Source organism: Sphaerodactylus townsendi, linkage group LG03, assembly GCF_021028975.2.
Source record: "Sphaerodactylus townsendi isolate TG3544 linkage group LG03, MPM_Stown_v2.3, whole genome shotgun sequence".
Classification (NCBI taxonomy): Eukaryota; Metazoa; Chordata; class Lepidosauria; order Squamata; family Sphaerodactylidae; genus Sphaerodactylus; species Sphaerodactylus townsendi.
In genome coordinates, this window is record NC_059427.1 from 166,986,578 (window position 1) to 167,004,074 (window position 17,497).

Here is a 17,497-nt window from a genome sequence, read left to right on the forward strand (position 1 = left end):
TGACTGGGTAGACTTCATAGCGCTGGGGCACTGTGGTATCCTGCTGATGCCAGACCTGTGGCACTCCGTGCAGCAGAATCTAGGGACTCCCCTGGTGTCAGATGCTGCTGCCTTGCCTACCATGTTCCATCTTTGGGTTTTGTCCTCCCTGTAGGGGGCTTCAGCAAGTTTCAGGCCGAGAGCCCGCATCTTTGCGAAACCAACCTGGACCCGGCCAGTTCCAGCAACTCTCCGGCGACGGTGGCGGCCCCTGTCGTGGGGCTGGGCGGCTTGAGACTCAGCTCAGACTGTTCGGATGCCGAGTCAGAGCCCCTGAGCAGCGGTGGCGGCCTGGAGTCGGAGGGGGCCAGCCCTCCGTCCTTCCCCGTGCAGATTCTGCCGAACCTCTACCTGGGCAGTGCCCGCGACTCTGCCAACATGGGCATGTTGGCCAAGCTGGGAATCCACTATATCCTCAACGTGACCCCCAACCTTCCGAACCTTTTTGAGAAGAACGGCGATTTCCATTACAAGCAGATTCCCATCTCGGACCACTGGAGCCAGAACCTCTCGCAGTTCTTTCCCGAAGCCATCGAGTTCATCGGTAAGTGCCAGGAAAGGGGCCCGATCCGGATCGCTGCTGTGTCTGCAGCTGGGGTTGGTGAGGCTTCTGTGCCCAGCTAACCTTCTCCCCCATTCTGAGTCTACATGCAGACTGGTGCCTTTGCCCCGCCCCCGCATGCTGCCTTATTCATTTCAACTTTTATTAGCTTCTATTCTCAAGGTAAAAGGCAATAACATACTCGAAACCGCTAATATAAAATCAATAATTCAAAATTGCTGGCAGGCAAAAGAATTAAAATTAATTGAAATGCCGCCCTGAATGAAATCTGGATGAGGCTCAATCGTGCTTGCTCTCGGGGATCTGTAGTCGAGGACCCAGGTGTGAACAGAAGCTGTGAAAAGCATCTGGGTGGGTGAGGATGGAACTTGGATTGAGACTCTTGTGCTGGGGAGGGGTGGTTTAGTCTGCCTTCTCCTGCCATTTCTTATTTTTTTTAATGCTTTATTATAGACAGAGAAATGAAGAATAATACAAACAAAAAAACACAAAATTATAGTTGAATATACAAAACTAATATATCTTCATATCGCACAAGTTAGTAATTAATAAAGGTTAATGAAACATCCAAGAAAAGAGAAAAAGAAACATTTTAACAATATTTCAACAATTCTGTCCATAATTCTTTAATTGTACTTCCTTCTGTGCGTACTCTATTTTTAATTTAATAACTTTAACTAAATACTTTGCTTTGGATATGGTATTTCTTATTTAAATACATTTTCCATTGTTCCCATTGACTTTTAGTGTTATAATTCTCTTCTAACACCTCCTGTCCTGGCAATTGCGATATCTTAATCACTTCTAACATCTTCATGTTCCAATCAAATATTGATGGGATAATTGGACTTTTCCAATTTTTTGCCAGAACTATTCTAGCTGCTGTTGCTAAATACTGAAATATTTTTCTTTTACCCATATCCGTAATGCTATTACACATCCCCAGCAGGTATAGTTCTGGGGAACACTTTATTTTTATTTTAAACATATTCTGTACCTCTATATGAATTTGTGTCCAAAACTTCTTAATTTTTTTGCAGGCCCACCATTGATGAAAGAAAGAGCCATTTTCTAAGTTACATTTCCAACAAAGCGCAGGTTTCTTCGTAATTTTAGCTATTTGGGTCGGCGTAATGTACCATCTAAATCTAATTTTATAAAAGTTCTCTTTTATATCATTACTATGCGTAAATTTTAAACCTGTGTTCCAAGTTCTCTCCTGCCATTTCTTTAATTGGGCATGCCTCCCCAGGATTGGTTTTAGCTCTGGCTTTGTACAGTGGGGCTATCTGTTGTGGCCAATTCACACAGCATGTGAAGTAGTTAAGAGTGGTGGACTTTAATCTAGAGAACCAAGTTTAATCCAGAGGACTGAAGCCTGGCAGGGAAGGAGTTTGTCAGCCATCTGAATGATCTGTTCATAAAATGCAGCCTCGATTTACCTTGGGGCCGTGCAGTCTGCATGTTAAGAACCTCAGAGAGGTATGACTTTCTTTGTCTCAGTCTTTACAGTATGCCTTCCCATTTTCTGTCTCCCAGTGAGGGAATGTCTCTTAGGACTGCTGTTTTTATTTATTTATTTATTTTTCAAACTTATATACCGCCCAATCCCCGAAGGGCTCTGGGCGGTGAACAACATCAAATACAAATACAAATACAAATAAACATAAAATCAAATACAATAATCTCTCAGTAATATAAATTAAAATGCAGCAATTAATATGTAACAATGCCCGTTAAGATCCTTCTTAAACCCTCCCAAGAGGAGAGAAGAAAGGGTGGTTTCTGTAGATGATAATGAACCCAAATTTCCATGGGGATGATAATGAACCCCCCCATCTTTTAGAAGCCAAGAAAGTAATCCTTTTTTTCTTCTGAAGTATCACTTGTGCTCAAATGCAGATCTAGTAATCCATTAATTAATTGGCTAAGATTAATTGGCTAAGAATAATTAATTGGCTAAGATGTGGAGAAGGCCTACTATTCACTTTGTTCTCCCCCCCCCTTTAAAGTTAACTTTATGCTGCCCATTTGCTTCTGACTTTCCAAAGAACTAGAAAATGTTAAGCCTGTCCAGATAGCCTCTATTTGCACCTGGTTTTCTGATGCTGTATTTTTGGGGAGGTGTAGGGTTGACACAGAGTTTGGAATATTTTGTCTCGGTGGATAAATACTGGTTGTGACGGATTCCAGGACTTTGCTAAAGTGCAACAGAGCCAACCTGAATATAAAGAGTTAACTATCCTATTATATAAAAGACTGACTGTGGTAGCAACGACTCACTTCCAGCCAATTGCCATGTACAACTCACTTCCAACCAATCGGCATGCACACATGGCTTGGTGGGCGGGGCTTACACAGAATGGGCAAAAAAACCAACATAAACAAAGCAGCAGAATGTGAGAGTTATTCCCTCTCTCACATGCTTGCCCTTCTCCTCCACTGCTGAATAATTAGAGTTACTGTACTGTCTGCAGCTGCCTGAGGAGGAGCAGTCACAGGTGTCAGCAGCTCCCCATGGAAGCGTCATGACTGCTGGTGGCCACAACTGTGCCATTAACTATTGTGTGGTGATACAGGCATCTGGGAAGAGGAGCAGGCATCCAGGAGGAGGAGGAAGAAGCTGGTAACATCGGGCTGAGGGAGGAGGAAAGGCAGGAGAGGTCCCCCCCCCCTTGGTGGTCACCATTAACGCTTGCATGCCAATGCAGGCAGGCAGAGAGGAAGACAAAAGGGAGCTGGTAACCAAGGGGGGAGGAATGACAGGAGTGGTTAGACCCCTCAATGGACACCTTTAACTCACCAAAAGTTTTTAGAGCCTGTTGAATTTGTTCATACAATGGGCTTTATTGCTAGTAGAAGCATGGGAGAGAGAAAAATCACTTCTGATTAGGGCTGGAGGAGGAGGAGAAGGAGAAGGAGAAGGAGAAGAAGAAGAGGAAGAAGAAGAGGAAGAAGAGGAAGAAGAAGAGGAAGAAGAAGAAGAAGAGGAAGAAGAGGAGGAGGAGGAGTTTGGATTTATATCCCCCCTTTCTCTCCTGCAGGAGACTCAAAGGGGCTGACAATCTCCTTGCCCTTCCCCCCTCACAACAAACACCCTGTGAGGTAGGTGGGGCTGAGAGAGCTCCGAGAAGCTGTGACTAGCCCAAGGTCACCCAGCTGGCGTGTGTGGGAGTCTACAGGCTAATCTGAATTCCCCAGATAAGCCTCCACAGCTCAGGCAGCGGAGCTGGGAATCAAACCCAGTTCCTCCAGATTAGATACATGAGCTCTTAGCCTCCTACGCCACTGCTGCTCCTCCCATTAATCAGTGGGCAGAACAGAAAAGAAAGTTGGAAGAGAATTTTGGATAGGCGAAGGCTGCGTACTTGTAAACCAACTGTGTACTTATGATGGAAAGCTTGGCTTTCTGGGGGGGATTGCCTGACAGACGTGGCTGGTCTGAACAGTTCTCCCTTGGCTTTGTTTACACAGACACACACAGGGATATTGTTTATCTGTGGGAAAGATACGCTGAAAGGGAAGGGCAATGAGGCTTCTAATTCAGTCAGTACCCAAAGAGGGAAGAGTGTCTTCTGAGGATCAGAAGGGAAAATCCTGATTATAATCCACATGAATAGAGAATAATCTTCTGGTAGAATATTGCTAGTCTGGTGTTAGGTCAGACTGCTAAAGACTTTTACCTCAGGGTAAAAGTAATCACTGAAGCGATCTATAGGTGATAGAGTTCTGATAACTCTGGCATCTGAAGGCTCACAGACCTAAATAGAATTATAAATTCCTAAGGAAAATTGCCAGCATTTGAAAGCTTTCTTATATTAAGTTACTTGTAACATTTTGCCAGGGATAGAGAAGTGTGTCCAAATCTTGTAATAGTATCTCGATTGAAACTGCAACATCACTCTGTAACTAACTGCCTGATTTTGAAATTTACTTGTTTTTTCTTTGTGAAAGGACCAAACAACTTTGTCTTAATAAATTTTTCCAGTTCCTTTTTTAGATTCACATGTGAGTAACAATTGACCTTGCTATCTTCATTGTTACTCACATGCTAATGGGTGGATCCCACTCAACACATGTGAATCTAGCTTGCTAATTGCACCCTTCACTTGGTAACAGACAATGGTTCTTTCCCCCACCCTGGATACTCAACAGGTGTATATTCTCCACTTGCTTTCCTACTATCAGATCCTCTGAAGATGCCAGCCACAGATGCAGGCGAAACGTCAGGAGAGAATGCTGCTAGAACACGGCCATACAGCCCGGAAACCACACAGCACCCCAGGGACCTGAACTGTTTGCAAAAACAAAAACAAAACAGAGTTTCTCTGACATGCACCGATTATGATCATCAAACAAATCTGTATTTTAAAAAATCTTCAGTATCTGGACAAACAAAGCAGCGGCTGCAGCCCTTCCTGTAAACTGCAGGGACTAGGACTGTGCTGTAAAATAAAAGGTTCTCACAAAATGGAGTTCAGGGGCTCAGCACCACATTCTGTACTAGAGTGGAATGTAGGGATTGCCGTAGCCCGCTGAGTAGCTATTTGGTCACTGCTGGCCCGCCACCCCCTGTTTTGGGGGTTGCAGAAGAACAGTAAAGCATGGGATGATATTGCACTACATGTCATAAGAACAGAAGAACAGAAGAACTAGCCTGCTGGATCAGACGAGAGTCCATCTAGTCCAGCATTCTGCTACTCGCAGTGGCCCACCAGGTGCCTTTGGGAGCTCACATGCAGGAGGTGAAAGCAATGGCCTGCTGCTGCTGCTGCTGCTCCTGAGCACCTGGTCTGCTCAGGCATCTGCAATCTGAGATCAAGGAGGATCAAGATTGGTAGCCATAGACCGACTTCTCCTCCATAAATCTGTCCAAGCCAGTGGTGGGATCCAAAAATTTTAGTAACAGATTCCCTCGCCAGCCCCCCTCAGCAAAGGGGGCAGAGCCGTACCTAGGCAAACCTGAGCCCTGGGCAAAACCTGAGTTGGATGCCCCCCCCATGGGCAGCCACCCCACCATGACCCCCCAAAAATTGTTTTGCACCAGGTCATTTCTAAATCATCATCACATTATAGAAAATGCCCCAACTCAAAAATCTGAACACAGCAATGGTGAAACACACAGGTTCTTTGATAGAGACTGGTGAGATAAATGGTACGAAAGGCTTGGAATCAATGAATTGCAGTACCTGAAAGGGATTAACCCAGTTCAGGGAGTTACATTATTAGTCCCAATTGCTATATGGAACCTTCACGTTCAAAGGCAGTATGCCTCTCGGGGAGGTGAGGGTGTGGAGATGGAAAAGCGGACCCAATTAGTAACCCCCTCTCGGCACACACAAATAATTAGTAACCCACTCTCGGGAACTGGTGAGAACCTGCTGGATCCCACCTCTGGTCCAAGCCCTTTTTAAAGCTATCCAGGTGAGTGGCCATCACCACCTCCTGTGGCAGCATATTCCAGACACCAATCACACGTTGCGTGAAGAAGTGTTTCCTTTTATTAGTCCTAATTCTTCCCCCCAGCATTTCTCTTTACCGGATTTTCCTGGTTCTAGTATTGTGAGAAAGAGAGAAAAATTTATCTCTGTCGACATTTTCTACCTCATGCATTATACCCAATGTCGATAACACAGGCACACAAAAATCCAGAAACAAAACTGTGACTTGCATAGGTTAGCAAATGTAGCCGACGCATTTGACGCCGCGATCCGGGCGCTTTTGCCTGGTTGTTATTTGGTAACTGTTCCCCACACTCAAAGTTCCCAGGGGTGCAGAGTGGGAGCATGACACCCTTTGTAGGATCGCAAAATGTGCACACCCCTCCCTTAAGCTGAGCTTTCAAACCACAGTTCTTTCCTGTTGGGATCGCTTCATTTTTTGGCCTCCTGTCTGTCAGAGCCATGCCTGCCAGTGCTTAGATGTCTTGCTGTGTGGGGAATACAAATGTTTCCTGTAAATGCTTTCCGGTTTCCCTCCCCCCCTCCCTGGCAATTCCCTGGCGCCAGCCCTCCTGCGAGAAGGTGCGAACGTTCCCAGGTTTCTTGAAGCTCTGTAGTGCAAATGTTATACTCTCTGTGAAACACATTTGGTGGGAATCACGAAATTTTGATATAATCGCTGGATCTGCTACAGGAAGTATTTTAGATTCAGCTTTCTCTATTACTTCACGCCAGTGGTGGCGTAACTATGGCATTGCCAGAGGTGGCACTCAGAGCCCTCCCTGTGGGCACACGTGCACAGAGCTCGTCATGTGATAATAGTGCAATTATTTCAGGGAGATTATTAGCATTAAACCTAAGACCTGGTTTTGGGGAAGCAGTGTAGGTAACCCTGTTAAGTGCTGTTAAACCCTACTGATTTTCATGGGAAGAACGAAAGCGTGATACTTTACCTGGCTCAGTTGTTAGCCGGTTTGCTTCTGCGCAAACCCTCCTAGGGTCGCGGATTCACCCGTTAGAAGCGTTGCACAGTTGCTTCAAAGCAAAGTCACCGAATTTGTCACCACTAAGCTTACTCCTCGAAGTAACGCTTAATTTGGAGCCAACCGTTTTTGCTACTACTAAAACCTGAGTATTCCAGCGAAACAGCCAATGCTATTAATCACTTCGCGCGCAAAGTGGGTTTTGGGTTGCAGTTTGGGCACTCGGTCTCGAAAAGGTTCGCCATCACTGCTCTATGCGTTGTAGAAATAAACTGCTTTAGGACTCTCCTACGGTCTCTGGCTCATTCCGCACATGCAGAATAATGCACTTTCAAACTGCTTTCAGTGCTCTTTGAAGCTGTGCGGAATGGCAAGATCCACTTGCAAACAGTTGTGAAAGTGGTTTGAAAACGCATTGTTTTGCGTGTGCGGAATTCTGTTATCTAATCGCTCGAGAGCTCGACACTTTCCTGCTTCCCGCCGTGTGTTTCTTCATCTCCATAAAAATCGTTCTAGGTCGCTAGACACTATTCACCTCTCAATATTTTCCTCCTCTCTCCTCAGACGAGGCCCTGTCTCGGAACTGCGGAGTCCTGGTGCACTGCTTGGCCGGGATCAGCCGCTCGGTCACCGTCACCGTCGCCTACCTCATGCAAAAGTTCCACCTGTCCCTCAACGATGCCTATGACCTGGTGAAGCGCAAGAAATCCAACATCTCACCCAACTTCAATTTCATGGGGCAGCTGCTAGACTTTGAGAAGTCTCTGGGGCTGGGCAGGAGCAGCCGTCGCCCCACCTCCAGCCAGACCTTCTTCACTTCTCCCACTGACGACAGCGTCTTCGAGCTGGACCCCACGTAGAGATGAAAGGGGCTGCTTTGTTGTTGTCCTCTGCTCTTTGGTTCTAGCTGCTGCCCCGGTGGCAGAGTCCAGTAGGACCAACAGAATACCTCATGCCTAAGAGGGAGGCGCGTCTTTCAGAATCGGCAGCCACTTCCAGAGAAGGTTCGACTTCGAGCGAGGTTTCATACCTACCAGTCTCACAGATCAAGATGACACGGCCATAGAAATAACCAAAGACCCTCTCTGCCCCTCTCCCAAATTCTGGAGTCTGTTGTTCAGGAATGACGTTTTCTTTTCCTCGACATCATGTCGAATAGCCCAGATTAAATGAAAGATGTGGAAAGGGCCATGTCAGGTCTGGAACCTACCAGTTTTCGGTGGCTTCCATCTTAACATTGAATGTTTCCCATTGTAAGGCCTGATGTAGTCGTGAAGGCCGTCCTGTTCTCTTACCTGTTAATCCTTCATGGCTAGGTTTTCCTATTCTAGAATGACATCCTTCGGCTCATTTCAGGGCCACGGGGAAGACTATCATAGCATGGAAATGAACAAAATAAATGGTTTTCCTAGACCGGGAACCCACATCTCAGTGGTGAGTTGCTCTCCACCTGAAATGATTTCTGAATGGTTTTGTAGAAATGGAATCCATGAATGGCAGCATGTATAATCTGAGACTCTAGCAGTTGCCTTAAGGAGACTCCAGTGCGGATTTGGGTGCCCCAAATCCTAGAACAAGGATGAAGACTACGCTCTCCTTTCACTTAGCTCTTCGACAACAGGGACTGACTCCGCCCCACCGGGGTTGGAGCCAGTGCAGCTCTGCCAGAGGGCCACGTTAGCAAATGTCTAAGGCCGTACCCAGTCAGGGACCACCAGCTTTTGCTGTGGGTTCAGAAGCCTGCATAACCATGGCCTGCCCTTGTCTCAGAAGCTTAGCCACTCCACAGCTAGGCCCTGCAGAAGGAAAATTCAGAACAGGTTTGCATTAGGAAGCCGGCTGGGGGACACTGCTGATCAATGACTCCAGGCAGAGGCATAGTGCTCCCAGTGGGTGGGTGGGTGTTGAACTGACAGTGCATGTTAATGCCAGCAAGTGAACAGTCCCATTTGTGTCGTGTGGGTGTACGCACACTGGGCAGGGTTCAGCGTACCTGCATGCGGGACTCCACTTGCACTTCAGAGCCGAGTCCTGGAATCCCCTCACCAGAGCTCAGCCTTGAAACAGAGCCACAAGAGGGTAGATCGTCCACAGAAGGAAAAATAAATGAGCAGAGCGTTCTGTTGTCGTTTTCCTCTGCCTCCGCCGCCTCAGTACGTCTGGGACCAAGAGGCAGAGCTCCTGTCTGAAAATGTGTGTCACTCCTAAGCAAGTCTGATTACCAGCGGTTCTGGTTTTAAAACAGCAGCATTCAATTAAGCACTGTGCATACACAGTGAGCATGATCGGCCGACACGTTGTGTCTGCGGGTTTTGTTGTTTTTCACCGAAGGCCCTTGGCCTGTTTGTGCATCTGCTGGGATGTGCAAAGGTTCCGCTCCTGTGGAACCCTTTGATTCATCTTATTTCAGCGGGTTTGGTTTTACCTTGAAAGTTTTTACCCCTCTCAGCTAGGAAGGAATTCTTGGAAGTGTTATGGGCAACAGCTTGCCAAAGCCTCCAAAAACCCGAGGGATAGCTCCAAGAGCGTGGGAGTCAGTTCCCTCCATAGCCTTTTACCTTATGTCTAGTAAAGCCAGATAAAATATGCAAAGGAGTGCCAACCGCAGAATAAAATATTCAAAGACATAAACAGTTATGCAAATTTGCTCCGCATAATTTATGCGTGTTGTGGAATCCAGCTTGTCTTGGCACAGGATTTGGACTGCCTGGGTGTGGAATTTAAATTTATTTTTTTTACCAAAAGCATGGTGTACACATTGTACGTTGTGTCTTTCGTGCACAGGTTTGTGTACGGGTTTGTGTACGGGTGGATCTCTCTGGAGTGGTGCTCATTTGTGAAAGCCGAAAGTCCATCGGGAGAAGAGCTGCTTTTTGTAAACTTGGTGCTGTCGGGACTTCTTGGCCAGGATTTGGTTCTCAATTGAATGTAAATGGCTCCAGAGCTGAAGGGGGAATGGACAAACGCCCTCATTGCCACGGATAACAGCCTCTTCAATAAAGCAGGACTTTAAAAACAATGCAGAGAGATGTGACTTTGTTTGAATTGAAGGTGACCCAGATGAGAATAAACGCATGGCTCCTCAGCCTTCTGCCCCATCCAAGAGCAATCCGAAATAACGACTGTTAATTCTGATCCTAGCGATGAATTAGAAATCTGTCTAGCCTGGGGATTCCCAAACTTGTTGAGGTGGTGGGCACCTTTAAATTCTGACACAGTGTAGTGGGTTGCAGTCATGGAATGGTTGCCACATGGAGGGCATCCAGCCACATAATGGCCGTCTTAGCTTACCTTTAGTCGCACAGTGAAGATCCCTGCACCATGATGGCAGAGGCTGCCTCGGCAATATTTTTTAAAAATCTGTATGGCAAGTCAAATCAGAAGCCACTCACTTAAAAAAAACTCTTAGTGGGCATCAGGCAGGGGCGTATCTGCCATGGGGACATAGGGAGTCAAATATCCCCGGGCACCCCCCCATTTGGTCACGTGGGGGGCCGCAAAAAATTTAGATTCGTTTGTGTGTTTTTGTAATTTTTTTAGTGTTTTTTCAGTTTTTGGTCTGCAGGGGGCGCAGTTTTTAGGCTAGCAGCACCAAAATTTCAGGGATTTTTTGGAAGTCTCTCCTAATGATACCACCCAGGTTTGGTGAGGTTTCGTTCAGGGGGTCCAACGTTATGAACTCCCAAAGGGGGTGCCCCATCCCCCACAGTTTCCAATGGCAGCTAATAAGATGGGGGCTACACCTCTGAGGGTCCATAACTTTGGACTCCCTGAACCAAATTTCACCAAACCTGGGTGGTATCATCAGAAGAGTCTCCTGAAAGTTTGGTGCTGCTAGCTTAATAATTGCACCCCTGACAGCAGCCCCCCCCCCAAATTTTTCCCCCAGATTCTCCTTTTAAATCCACCCCCTTTGGCATGGATTTAAAGGGAAAATCTGAGGTCCCCAGTTTAAAGATTGAAAGTGATGCTGTTTCCGGGTGGGGGAGAATCCACCCCAAAACAGCATCGCTTTCAATGTTGTTTTAACTGGGGATCCCAGATTCTCCCTTTAAGGTGGATTGAAGAAGAAGAAGAGTTTGGATTTATATCCACCCTTTCTCTCCTGTAGGAGACTCAGAGGGACTTACAAACTGCTTTCCCTCACAACAAACACCCTGTGAGGTAGGTGAGGCTGAGAGAGCTCCGAAAAGCTGTGACTCGCCCAAGGTCACCCAGCTGGCGTGTGTGGGAGTGCACAGGCCAATCTGAATGCCCCAGATAAGCCTTTTCAGATCAAGAGGCAGAGCTGGGAATCAAACCCAGTTCCTACAGATTAGAATGCACTTGCTCTTAAGCACTGCTGCTCCAGGAGAATCTGGGATCCCCAGTTTAAACACCATTGAAAGTGATGCTGTTTTTTTTGGGGGGGGGGGATCCACAGAAAATTCAGCTAATGCCCCAGGCTCCATTTTCCCTAGATATGCCTCTGCTCCACTCTCTCAGGGTCCGTGCAGGCAAGCTTCTGACCCCCCACCCCCACCCCCCCGGGCGCTGGGGAGAGCAGGAGCTGGCAGCAGGGAATGCGCAGGGGGTGGGGTTAAACAATGCATAGGGGTGGAGCTACGCAACCTGCGGGGGGCGTGGAGGATGTTTTGTCCCCGGGCACCCCTTCCCCCCAATACGCCTCCGGCAGCAGGAAAAGTATTGGGTATCGCGGTGCCCACGGGCATCGTGCTGAAAACCCATGTCCAGGCATTAATTTTGGGGCGCAAACTTCCGCCCAATATGCCTCTGGCAGCAGGAAAAGTATTGGGATCGCGGTGCCCACGGGCATCATGCTGAGGACCCATGTCTAGGCATTAATTTTCTAAACAGCCCTCTTTCCAGAAGCTCAGTCATAGCGTACATGAGTCTTCTCTCTAGCTTCACAACTGTCCCAAGACAGGTTTGCCTGGGAGAGAGTGACTGAACCAACATCCCCCACTGATTTTCATGCCGAAGGGGGAGGGGAAAGGCATTTGAACCCAGATCTCTGTAGTCTTTGTCTACCATTCCAACCATTGCAGAAAAGAAGGGGAACCCACGAAGGCAAAAACAAAGGTGAGGAAACAAAGAGTGCCGAGGGAAACTATTTAATAATTTTTACAAACCCTAAACATTTTGCATGCAACTGCATCAGGGGGAATATTTCAGTTTCTTTTTAGTAACGTCCCCATGCAATGCATTGAGGCAGAAGTACCGGAATGTTACTGAAAAGAATCTGAAACGTTCCCCTCTATGAATCTGCAAATGAAATGTGAAGGGGTTATAAAAAAATTACTAAAGAATTTGTTTCCATTTGCACCTTTTGTTTCCTTGCCTTCGTTCTAACCATTGCACCCTGCTGCCTCTGCCCCCATTTTATGTTTCTCATCCAGAACGTTACAACCGCTTCCTGAGTGTTAGGTCACTACAGCAGTCCCTGTTTGGATGTCCTGTAGTCAAGTGGGTAGCTTGAAAAGGACTGCCTAGCACAGAAGAAGGAAGGTCCCTAGTCCAGGGATCGGGAACCCGCAGCTCGCGAGCTGCATGCGGCTCTTCCGCCGCTGTTCTGCGGCTCCATGAGCCGAGCCACCGGCCGCATCTTCACCCGCCCTGCAGGCAGCAGGGCGGGCGCATCCGTCGCCCACGGCTGGCTAGGCCACGCCGCGGGCTTTGCCTCCCTCCCTCCCCGCTGGTTGCAGGGCCGCTGGCCCCATCCTTACCTTCCCTGCAGGTGCAGGGGTGAGCGGGTGGGGGGGCGAGCAAGTGGGCGGGGCAGCGGACGGGGGGCATGAGAGCGAGTGGGGGATGGAGGGGTGAGCCAAATGGCTCTTTGAGGGGAAAAGGTTCCCGACCCCTGCCCTAGTCGGACAGGTTAGTTGGTGATCCCTGGGAGGCATTGTTATTTGGGTGCAGATGGATTGCTATTCACCAGCTAGTTTGTAGATTCCGTGCCTTTGGTATACAGTCAGGAGATCAATTCTACTTGCCTCGCTGTCAAGTCCACCCCCCAAAAGCTGTCTTAGTGCTTTCTGACACCCCCCCCCCGTGGTCAGGTGAGAGCAGGGTTGCCAATTCTAGGTTGGAAAATTTGTGGGGATGGGGGGAGGAAGCCTAGGGAGAGCAGGGTTTGGAGGCTGGAAAGACCTCAGTGGGCAATAATATCATAGAGTTCACTCTCCAAAGCAGCCATTTTCTTCAGGGAAACTTATCTCTCATTTGGAACAAAGTTGTAATTCGTGCAGATCTTCAGAGCCCACCTGGCGGTTGGCAACCACAGGCCAGAGCATCCCAGGCTTCCTAGAGTGTCTTGTTTCTCTGGGGAAAGTTTCCCTGGATGGCGTGGCAGATTCAGAATCATATTGCCCCTGCTGCGCTCCTACCCCCAACAAATTCTGCCCACCCCAAACTCTGCCCTCAAATGTCCAGGCATTGCCCAGCCAGGGCCAGAGCGAGGGGGAACTGCGCCCAGGGCACACGTGCACCCTGCACCCCTGCCACACCCCTGGAACACACCCGCGCCAGTGCGCACCCAGTGCATCACGCACCCCCAGTCCCCTTGGTGCTTCGCCACTGTGCCCAGCTCAAAGCTGGCAATCTTATTATGGTTGTAACATGGCTCCACTCTTTCTGTCTTGTGACTGACACCACACATGAAGCCTACTGGATGATCTTGGGCTAGTCATAGTTCTCTCTGAACTCTCTCAGCCCCATCCACCTCACAAGATGTCTGTTTGTGAGGAGAGGAAGGGAAAGGAGGAGTTCGTAAGCCGCCTGGAGTCTCCTTGCAGGAGAGAAAGGGGGGCTATAAATCCAAACTCTTCTTTTCCATCTTCACACAACTTGGTCCCATGACAAACCGGTCCCAAGTCCATAAATGCTGAAGGCCTAGAGAGGAGCCAGAAGCTTGTGCAATCATGGAGACTCTCTTATGCCACCAGGATAGGTGTCACAGGTTTGGGGGCCAATCCCAAGCAGGCTATGGATGGGGACCTCTGCCGGAGGCAGGGATGTATCCTAGACGATGTCTGCTTTGAGGCTCTTTCCTGCATTTAAATTTGTGCCTTCCAACTTTGGAGTGAATGTGCCTGCATTGAGTCAAATCTGTGGCTCCTCCCTCCCCCTCCCCCAATGCTGTTTTGTTCAGCTTGAGCACACGATTCCGCTCGTCACACACACACACACACACACACACACACACCGCTCTTCCCATCTGTGCCTGATTCCTGTTTTTGGGTTTTGCGTGTGTGTGTTTTAAGCATTCTCTCCTTCTCAGTTGCCTGGTAACTTGGCTTCCTTTCTGTTCTGCAAGGAAGGTGGAGTGGGAAGGAAAGAAGCTATTATCCTAAAAGGGATGCCCATATTGGACGTCCCCCTCTGCCATTTTCCCCCCTCCGTGTTCCCCCTTCTCTTTGGGAGATGGCGCCGCGATGCACACCAGACCTGCGTTGACCGCACTTGCAACATATGGGAATCAGTGCCAAAATCATTCTGTGTACCCTCCAACAATTGGCAGGGGGGAATAGTGCAGTGCAGACAGGGGCGTACCTAGGCAAACTGGCGCCTGGGGACAAAACTTGAGTTTGGCGCCCCCCTCCCTGCCCGGCGTATGGGCTGCCACCCCCCCCATGACCAAACAATGATTTTTTGTACCAGCTCACAAAACACCTCCCACTCCCATCAAAACATACATGGCTCTCTCCCCACCAACTCTTTTCCTAATTTCCTAATCACAACAACCCTATGAGAGGTAAGCCGCCGCCTGAGAAACAACCTCCAAGCCAGTGCAAGTGGGTATTGGGCATGTAAACATCTCAACAAATCACCCCCAGCAAAGCATCTCTACCAAACAAATGTCAGCATCATCTCTCACAAAACACCTCCAGTAGCACTAACTCTCAAACAGCATCATCTTTCAATGGTGTTTAAACCTAGGGAGCTCAGATTCTTCTTTTAAACCCACCTTAAAGGGGAGAATCTGGGGTCCCCTGTTAAAACAAAAATTGAAAGTGATGTTGTTTGGGTGTGGATTCCTCCCCAATCCTGAAACAGCATCATCACTTTGAGGGTTGGGAGATTCAGATGAAACAAATAGCAGATTCTGCTGGAATTCGGGCAAATTTAACACATTCCGACAAAATAAGTCCGATTATGCCCCGCCCTCAAATATGAACAAACGCGCAATGCAAGGTATTCGGGTTGCGGCGGGGTGGGTATATGTTTTCTCGGCTCGGTAGGGAGTGCATTTTTAAAGCCAGCAGCGACCATGATCTCAGGGCATCATCCAGAGACCGTTCTGATGATAGCACCTGAGTTTGGCGATGTTTGGTTCAGGGGCAGCAAAGGTGTGGACACCGAAATGGAATGCCCCCATGCCCAGTGTTGTCAATGTGAGCTAACCTGAGATGGGGGCGCCCATTTGAGGGACCATAACATGGGTCCCCCTGAACATAACTGAATTCAAAATTAGTAGCATCATAAGAATAGTTAACAGATGATACCCCTGAAATTTCGGTGTCACTAGCTTTTAAAAAAATACACCCCTTCCAGGCACCCCAAGAAATGTGCCCAAGATTCTTTATGAGCCAGAGGATTTGCTCCATTGTAATAATGAGGAATTTCTGGAGGCAGGCTGCACATTTTTGAAGATAGAGGCTCCAGACTTTCAAGATGGCTCCAGGAACAGGTCTTCAGGTAATACCATCCAAGCTTGGTGAGCTTTTGTTCTGGAATCGGTGAGTTGAGAGAGTCCTGAGAGAACTCAGCCCACAGGCTTTCATGTGCAGGAGCGGGGAAACAGTGTCATTGCTTCCTTTGGGGCCCGGTAAAATTGAACCCCCAGAAGCAAAGGCCTCCAAACCTGGATGCTATTACCAGGAGGCCCTCCTGGAGCCACCCTGAAAGTCTGGTGCCTCTGTCTTCAAAAATGTGCAGCCTGCCTACACACTCAGAAATTCCCCATTGGCTACAGTGCAGCACACTAGATCCAAACTCCAAATGGGCCCCCAGGCTCCAAAAGCAGGGCAGTCTTGCTCTAGCTGTTCAGACAATAGCAGGGAATACTTGAACTGAGGTGTGGAAGTCTTGGCACGGTTTCCTGTGGCTGCTGTAACGCCCCCAAATGCCAACCAAATCATTGGCTACTTCCAAATGCCAACTGGGCCTAATGTTTTATTGGCAATGGCACGCGTTTACTATTAATCTTAGGAAATGAGAACTATTTAGAAATTACAAGTATTAGAAGAAAAATCAAGTACGACAACATTTTCTGTTTCCACACATTGTGAATGGCCTTGATGGGGGGGGGGGGGGGGACATGAAGCACCTGGCTTCTTAACTTTTGCTGTGGGGCTGGGCTGTATCCTGGAGAGCTGAGTTTGATTCCCCACTTTTTCTGCCCCACCTGCTGCCCAACAAGGTGTTTGTTGTGGGTAGAGAAAAGAGGGGGCGTTTGTTAGCTGTTTGGAGACTCCTTAAAGCGAACTGCACCTGGGATGCACGTGCCCTGCGTCCTTGCCTCAGCCGTGCCCAGGAATGCCCCGCCCTGGAATGCACGGCCACGCCCCCGTCATGCCCCGCCCAGCCCCATTGGGGCTACGCCACTGTTTGAATCCCACCACCATGGGAACCTGTTACTAAACTTTTTGGATCCCACCACTGATAAAAAGGATTGGCCAGGAAGGGATCAACAACCAGCTATAAACAAAACTGGGGGCGGGGGGGATTGAGCGGGCAAACATAGACTTCCCTAATTGCCTTGTGTTCTATAAAAAAATACCGAAGGCATAATCACAAATGAGGACAAATACTGGATTTGTGTCTCTGTCTCTTCCACCCCCAAAGGCAGAGGGACTCTCTGCAGGAATGTCAGAGAAATCCATGAACCTTTCCTAGGAGGACTTTCCTACCTGCCATGATGAGCTCAAATAAACAGTATGGAAAGTCCTAACCAGACCAAATGGCCAGTGAGGATGACCCAACAGTGGTGTTGTGATGCAAGATTGTTTACTGCCATCGCTATGGAAACGCCCAGACTTCAGTAGCCCCAGGCTAGCCTGATCTCCTCTGATATCTGGAGTCAAGCAGGGCCAGTCCTGGCTAGTACTTGGATGGACAATGTCAAGTGTGCTAAAGTTGTGCAGTTTCGAGGGGGAATGGGTGCAAGCCTCCCAAGCCAGCTGACAGTTTTTTGCGCCACCCTGGATAGGTTGAAGGAAGGGTTAGGCCCTCTTCCTGGGGTGGTCTTGAAAGTCCTGTCTGTAAGATGCGCTTCATCTATCAGGGGAAAAGAAAATGGATGGGTGGGACATTGAGGTGGTGAACCTTCAAAGGACCCTCAGCAACACTCAGCTGACAAATAAAGACCGCCTGAATCCCTTGCAGCTGGGAGGGCTCTCACCCTTGACCTCCACACTTCACACAACAGCAGATTTGGTTAATGTGGTTCACACACACACACACACACCCCA

General features: G+C 48.3%; 1 protein-coding gene across 1 annotated transcript in view; it reads left to right on the forward strand.

Annotated features, from left to right (window-relative positions):
• The window catches only part of DUSP9 (dual specificity phosphatase 9), a 38,865-nt gene extending 28,821 nt beyond the window's left edge, over positions 1-10,044 (forward strand). Inside the window, exons 2-3 of the mRNA XM_048487571.1 lie at positions 74-583; positions 7,590-10,044. Coding sequence (XP_048343528.1) covers positions 74-583; positions 7,590-7,885 — 806 coding nt within the window. The 3' untranslated portion in view covers positions 7,886-10,044. The remainder of the gene's footprint in view (positions 1-73; positions 584-7,589) is intronic.
• Positions 10,045-17,497: the final 7,453 nt, after the last annotated feature.